Genomic DNA, 7,500 nt, shown 5'->3' on the forward strand with positions numbered 1-7,500 from the left:
AGTTGATCTCTCTCAGTGGTTCTCTACGAAGGGTGCTCCCCAGAGGAGCCAAAAACTTTTCAAGAATGCGTGAGCAGCCTGAGACATAAGGCTGTCCAAGAATTCGTCAATATGTGTAGTTCACCGTTTCGTTCTTGCCAAAGGGACTTAGTCCATACTGATGGCAATTTTTTATATTTTCGTTTTATTCTACTTATATTCTGTTTTCCAATAATTTTTTTCGTAATATTAGCGTTTTATCTAATGAACACGTGCAGCATGTGACTTCTAATAATTATTACAATGAAAATCAGATAATTTCTTTACTGAATAAAATACTTTCATTTAAAATAATATCGTTAATTAAAACAGGGGACGAAGAGATAGTAAAAGAAAATCAAAATAATGATGAAGAAAAGCTTCTTTCCTCATTCCAAATTTCAGAAAAAAACTTTTTAGTAGAGAGTTCCATTGAACTAACAGATTAAATTATCCAGTAGTACTTAATGATATGATATCAGTTATAAAAATGAAGGTTTAGGAGAATGTCGTCAATGAAAGGAGAATTCGTGAAATATCAAAGTTAATATAAGTGAGCGTTTATGTGCAAGAGGCAGATAATGTAGTTAAGGATTATCTATTTAGGAGATTCATACAAATTTCAACAGCTAAACTATGAATTGTAGTAGTACAGACTTTTTTTTTTAAAGCAAGCAATTGCTAGAAAAAGATATATATATATATATATATATATATATATATATATATATATATATATATATATATATATATATATATATATATATATATATATATATATATATATATATATATATATATATACATACATTTATATACACATGAACACACACACAACCATATATATATATATATATATATATATATATATATATATATATATATATATTATATATATATATATATATATATATATATATATATATATATATATATATATATATATATATATATATATATACATATACACACACACACACATGTTTATATGTCCATTATTAATTTTTTCTCTTCAAATTCAAAACCGATAATTTTAAGCCAAAAGTTCAGCGAGACAAAATATTTAATGGGCCCTATAGAATTACAGTAATCCAGGTACATTTCAGAAATAAAACCTTAGCACAATCTTTTCTTAAAGAAGTATAAACATTTAATTTTTAAAAGTGCAAATCAAAATTATACCAATCTTAGTTAAAGCTGTTATCCACTTCTGTATCATATGGCATTCAACTATCTCAGTACAACAATTTAAAATCCTCCAGATACCTTTTTCGATATCTAGAACGCGTCCTTAACTAAAGGGATAGCCGATCTTCGTACATCAATAAGGCTAAGGCAAACACACCTAATTATTTTTGGGTGGGACGAAATCGTAAGGTAATCGCGATTCTGATTGGCATTATTTAAAATCAAACCTACACACAAAATATATTACTGAACAAAGCGCTTAAACATATCTACCTCAGAGAAACGATGCCCACAAAAAATGGGAAAAGGCGACAGAATGACTGACAAGCACAAGTCATAAAAATCCCCTCCTTTTCTAACGACCTGAGTAACCCCAATAAATCTTCATGGAAAGGTTAGTGTGTAGGCAAAGGACTTATCAGGGGAAGCTTATGTAGTGCGGGAATGATAGCCGTCTGACAGCTACAAGCATCAGCTAATTCTAGTTACACTAACAAGTCGCATACTAATGAGAGATATGCTTTTCTTCTAGAAGTCGAACATCACTAGGGTTCAGTACCAATTAGAAAATAAATCGCGATTGAAGAAGATACTCTATCAGCATATAGATTCCAGTTGCATTCTCTCTCTCTCTCTCTCTCTCTCTCTCTCTCTCTCTCTCTCTCTCTCTCTCTCTCTCTCTCTCTCTCTCTCTCTCTCTCTCTCTCATATATGCATATATATATATATATATATATATATGCATATATATACAGTATACATACGTTCATATGTACGTGTATATGTAATGTATATGAATATGTATATATGGATATATATATATATATATATATATATATATATATATATATATATATATATATATATATATATATATATATATATATGTTACGACCATTCGCCTCTTAATACCCTTTCCAGCATTTCACTGATGCAAGTACGAAGCGGAGCTCCAAACGGCCATAGACAATAAATAACAAGACATTTAATGATGCCTTAACTTAGATTACTTAAATAACAGAGCTCTTATCCAAATTTAAATAGCATTAAATTTGAGTATGACATGCGAGTAAATATATAATATGGAATAAGGAAAACACTACGAAATTTAGTTACTTTACTTAAAATTAATTAAAGATACATATAAAGATATGGATTACGATGATAACAAGAATAATGACACCAAAGCAATAACGAATGTAATTAACGAAACTCCAGGAACGTTAACATTGTACAGCAGTACTACAAATGAGCAACACAAGCAGGTAACCAATAATCGATTATCAATACACCGTAGATAAAACGGGAAAATAACTTCAATATTAAACAAAACAAAAGGCAGAAATACATAAATACACAGCAAGTGTCAACAGAACCTTAAATGAAATATAGTAATACTTACAATTTAACATGTACAAATAATGTAACACTTTTGTATATAATCCAGAGTTATTTACACTATGACAAATCCAAGAAATCTCAATCCCTGGTGGCGCTCCAATGGCCGAAGTAAACCATCCAAGGACTGAGGAATACAAACACCCAAACAACATGCAAGGACAACACAGACAGACACGGGAAAAATATGAACTACAAAACATTTACAATGTACCCTACAAAAATACAGTATTTACATAAATTCAATACTCCTAACATCCCCCTCCTTAAGTCGAAAACTCTATGTTAAAGATTTTCGACCAACCTGTAGAGTTAGTTATTACAGCGTGATAAAATGTCTGCTCGAAGGTTATCCTGTCCACGGATGTGCTGGATCTTTAGATCAAACTGCTGCAAAGATAACCACCACTTCATGAGCCTTTTGTTTTTGGTTCTCATCCGGCCTACAAACTTTAGTGGCTCATGATCTGTGAAGACTAATATGGGAGCAGGACTGCCAGAAAGATAAACTTCGAAGTGCTCCAATGCAGTCAAAAGAGCAAGTGCTTCCTTTTCGATTGTGGAGTAATTTCGCTGATGATTCTTTAGTTTCTTTGACATGTAAGCAACAGGATGCTGCATGTCACCTGGCCCTTTCTGCAAGAGTACAGCGCCTATTCCAAGGTCACTAGCGTCGACCTCGACAGCAAAGGGAGAGCCAAAATCAGGAGCCTTCAGGACAGGGCTACTGGTTAGGAAATCTTTGGCTCGTCGAAAGGCATCCTCACAAACTGGTGTCCAAAAGAACTTCCTCTTGCTGCTGGTTAAGTCAGTTAATGGGGCTACTACTTCAGAGAAGTTTTTACAAAACCTCCTATAGTAGCCTACCATCCCAAGGAATTTTCTTACTTCACGTCTGGATCCTGGGCAGCTTAGCTTGGTGATGGCGTCTACTTGGCTGCTACTGGGGATACCTCACCGCTGCCAATCACATATCCAAGGTATTGCAGCTTTGCATGGCCGAAATCACTCTTGATTAAGTTAATTGTCAAACAAGCCTGTCTCAACCTGCCAAGTAAATCCTTCAGCATAGAAAGATGTTCCAGCCAAGTATCTGAAAATACAACAATGTCGTCAAGATACACTCTAATACCAGGCATATTGCTGATTACTTGATCCATTAATCTTTGAAAAACTGCAGGAGCATTCTTAAGTCCAAATGGAAGGACTGTATATTGATATAGTCCATCTGGAGTAGTAAATGCTGTCAGGGGTTTCGTGTTATCCGCTAATGGGACTTGATAATAACCCCGTAATAAATCAATCTTTGAAACATATACAGCATTGCTTACCTGATCTATGAGGTCATCCACCCTTGGTAATGGATAAGAATCCGAAACAGTTACCTCATTTAGTCTTCTAAAGTCAGTGCAGAGTCTATAGAAGCCATCTGGTTTTTCGACTAAAACACATGGTGATGCCCAAGGACTAATACTTGGCTCCGCAAAACCATGTTGTAGCAAAAAGTCAGTTTCCTTCTTTAGTATGGCTCTCTTTTGAGGGGAAACTCTATATGGGGCACTCTTCTGAGGTTCTGTACCTGGTTTAAGCTCTAGCTGATAATCTACCAATGATGTCTGGGTAGGCACATCTCCACAGATGTCTGGAAAAAGTTCCAATAACTTTTTCAAGTCACTAGCCTGTTGAGATGAGAGATGATTAAGTTTACAGTCAATGTTATTTAATGCAAGTGTATTATTTAGAGGTATGCATTTACTTCGATCTGGAAAATCTATTTCACTAAGCTTCACATTATCTTCCACAGTTGACTTGCAAATCAAGCTGACATTGTCACATTGGGTCTCAAACTTTTTTAGTAGGTTTATATGCACCATCTTCTCGCTTTTTCTCTTTCCCGGAGTAGAGATGACATAATTATCCTTGTTTCTGCTCATCACTGTATAAGGACCTTCATATCTATTTTCAAATGTTTTCCTTATGGGTACTAGCATTAAAACAGATTCACCTGGCCTAAAACTTCGTGTCTTAGCCTTATTATCAAAATTTAATTTCATCTTATCTTGAGCTATGCTTAAATTGTCATGTGCAAATTTACGAGAGCTCTCTAGCTTACCTTGTAAGTTCTTAGCATAATCTCCTAATGTTACCTCTTTCGTCTGATCTGACCACATGTCATAGAGTATCTCCAAAGGACCTCTCACTTTCCTTCCATATAACAACTCGGCTGGAGAATATCCAAGACTTTCTTGTCGAGTGTTGCGGATGGCATACAACACGAATGGTAATCCTTCATCCCAGTCTGTCTGATGTTCCCGACAGTACTTTGTAAGGGCATCCTTCAACGTCTGATGGAACCGTTCCAGGGCTCCTTGACTCTCTGGATGGTATACCGAGGACAAAGTATGTTTAATGTTCATAGCTGCCATAACCTGTCTAAATAAATCAGAGGTAAAGTTACTTCCTCTATCAGTCTGGATAATCTTGGGGATACCATACTGAGTGAAAAATTTGATTAAAACTGGGATCAGTGTCTTAGAACTTATGTTCCTAAGTGGATAGGCATCAGGATAACGAATGGAACTGCACATCATTGTAATCATATATTTATTCTGCTTCTTACTTTTGGGTAAAGGACCACAATCTAATATGACTTTGTCAAAAGGCTCAGGTAAAACAGGGATAGGTTGTAAAGGGGCAGGTTTTATAATCTGATTCGGCTTACCAACCAGCTGACATACTGCACAAGACTTACAGTACTCTGTGACACTTTTCCTTATACCAGGCCAGTAAAAGAGTTGAAGAACTGCACTCAAAGTCTTCCTTATTCCTAAGTGTGAAGAAGATACATTATGTGCCATGTGTAATACTTTTTGCCTTAGGCTCGCTGGAATGACAATCTGATTCTTGATTTCCCAAGTTGAACTTGCCGGAGTATGCAAAGTTCTGAACTTCCTCATCAGTAGTCCATTCCTCAGGTAATAACATACTGGCTCCGTATTGATCTGGTCTTCTGCAACAACTTCACTGTAAATAGACTGCAAGGACAAATCTTCCTGTTGAGCTTTTATAATGTCAGAACATTTCATATCAAAAAGATTATCAGAGTAATCAAAAACATTACTTGAATTAATTTCATTTTCAATTGAGTTTACAGTATTTACCAATACTACGTTATCAGTCTTCAAACCAAACTTAGTTTCTAGCACACTTTCTTTCTCTTTTACATTACCTCCAAAACTATCAGTTTGGAATAAACTATCAATATTGATATCTACGTCAACTGTACCAACATCATCTTTTCCTAAAGTACCTGACGTAGTGCTTACATTGACGTCCTTGGTCACATCTGTTCCACGCTCTCGTGGGACTTCTACCACAGCCAGACTTCTGCTACGCTGTACAACACAAGAAGGATACAATACTGGATCTTCCACGGGGCTTACCTCTAATGGAGTGTCAACAACTATGGGACTAGGTACAACCTTCCCTCCTGCCAAGTCGTTCCCCATAAGAAAATCAACACCTCGAATGGGCAATTCATCCACCACCCCAACTGTGACATAACGAGCTAATAAACCACAATGCAGATATAACCTACACAAAGGAACTGTTACCAGTCCACCCAAACTTCTAACAACCAGTCTATCGGATGTAAAAGTCTTTTCCAATCCAGGAACCTTTCCTTTTACAATTAGACTATTAGAAGAACAAGTGTCCCGTACTATCCTAACAGGCACACTTCTACCTAGGTCATCTGACACTGACACCACCCCATCAAACTTGAAAGGAGCAAACTCATTATCTAACCTATCACAATGAGAAACAGGAATTTCCTGCTGGACCTCCCTAATTGCCATATTTGATCCCGAAGACTCGCTCTTCCCCTCCTTATAATTACTAGGACATCTTGCCTTCATGTGACCAAGCTGGTTACACTTGTAACACCTAACCTCAGACAGACTTTTACTGAATGAGCCAGAGGATTTCTTCTCCTCTGATACATTACCTGGAGATTTCTTGGATTGTCTTTGACTATGTTGATGTGGTCTAATTAAACTGTAATTCTCAGCTAACACAGCTGCTCTTTGTAAAGTTGTAACCTCACGCTCAAATAAGTATCTCTGAACATCAATAGGAACACCTCTAATGAACTGTTCAAGTAAAATGAGCTCCCTATATTCATCTAAGGTAGTGACACTTGCTGCTGTATACCATTTATCGTGTAATTTAACAAGATTATGTGAATATTCAATATATGAATGCGAATCAAACTTCTTACATCTTCGAAACTTGAGACGATAATACTCAGCCGTAAGCTCATAAGCTTTCAGGATACTATCTTTAGTAAAGTCGTAATCATTACTCTCACTAGATGTTAACGACAAGAAAACTGTTCTAGCTTTACCCTTTAATGACGGCTGCAAGATTACGGGCCATAAACGCTTAGGCCACTTCAAATTAAGCGCAAGTCTTTCAAAAAGCATAAAGAACTCATCTGGATCCGCTTCATCAAACAACTGAATCATTTTAGAAGCCTTAACAACATCAATTACCTGTTCACTTTCATCACCTTGGCTCACGTTATCTTTTATCGTTCTCTTTTTCTCCAACAGCTCTAATTGATATCTGTGCTCTCTTTCCTCTCGTTCTATCCTATCCTTCCTCTCTAACTCATCACGCTCTCTCTCTCTTTCCTCTCGCTCTCTCCTCTCTTTCCTCTCCAACTCCTCACGCTCTCTCCTCTCATGTCTATCTCTCTCCTCTTTTTCACGAGCATACTGCAATTCTAACTGTTTGAGAGCTAACTGGGATCCCTCTTCATCTAATAAATCATAAGCTTCCTCTGGCAAAGTCTCCCCCTCAACCAAAGCATTTATAACAAAATTCTTAATCTGA

The 7,500-nt window shown here is 36.2% G+C and overlaps 1 protein-coding gene and 1 long non-coding RNA gene across 2 annotated transcripts in view; both read right to left on the reverse strand.

Moving 5' to 3' along the window:
* LOC137632630 (uncharacterized) overlaps positions 1-7,500 on the reverse strand; it is an 806,964-nt gene that overhangs the window by 794,243 nt on the left and 5,221 nt on the right. The gene's annotated exons all lie outside the window — the stretch shown is intronic.
* Positions 3,532-7,500, reverse strand: part of LOC137632236 (uncharacterized) — a 4,907-nt gene continuing 938 nt past the window's right edge. Inside the window, exons 1-2 of the mRNA XM_068364120.1 lie at positions 3,936-7,500; positions 3,532-3,697 (exon numbers count right to left, since the gene is read on the reverse strand). The exon at positions 3,936-7,500 is cut by the window's right edge and continues 938 nt beyond it. Coding sequence (XP_068220221.1) covers positions 3,668-3,697; positions 3,936-7,500 — 3,595 coding nt within the window. The 3' untranslated portion in view covers positions 3,532-3,667. The remainder of the gene's footprint in view (positions 3,698-3,935) is intronic.

This window comes from Palaemon carinicauda, chromosome 41, assembly GCF_036898095.1.
Source record: "Palaemon carinicauda isolate YSFRI2023 chromosome 41, ASM3689809v2, whole genome shotgun sequence".
Taxonomy (NCBI): domain Eukaryota; kingdom Metazoa; phylum Arthropoda; class Malacostraca; order Decapoda; family Palaemonidae; genus Palaemon; species Palaemon carinicauda.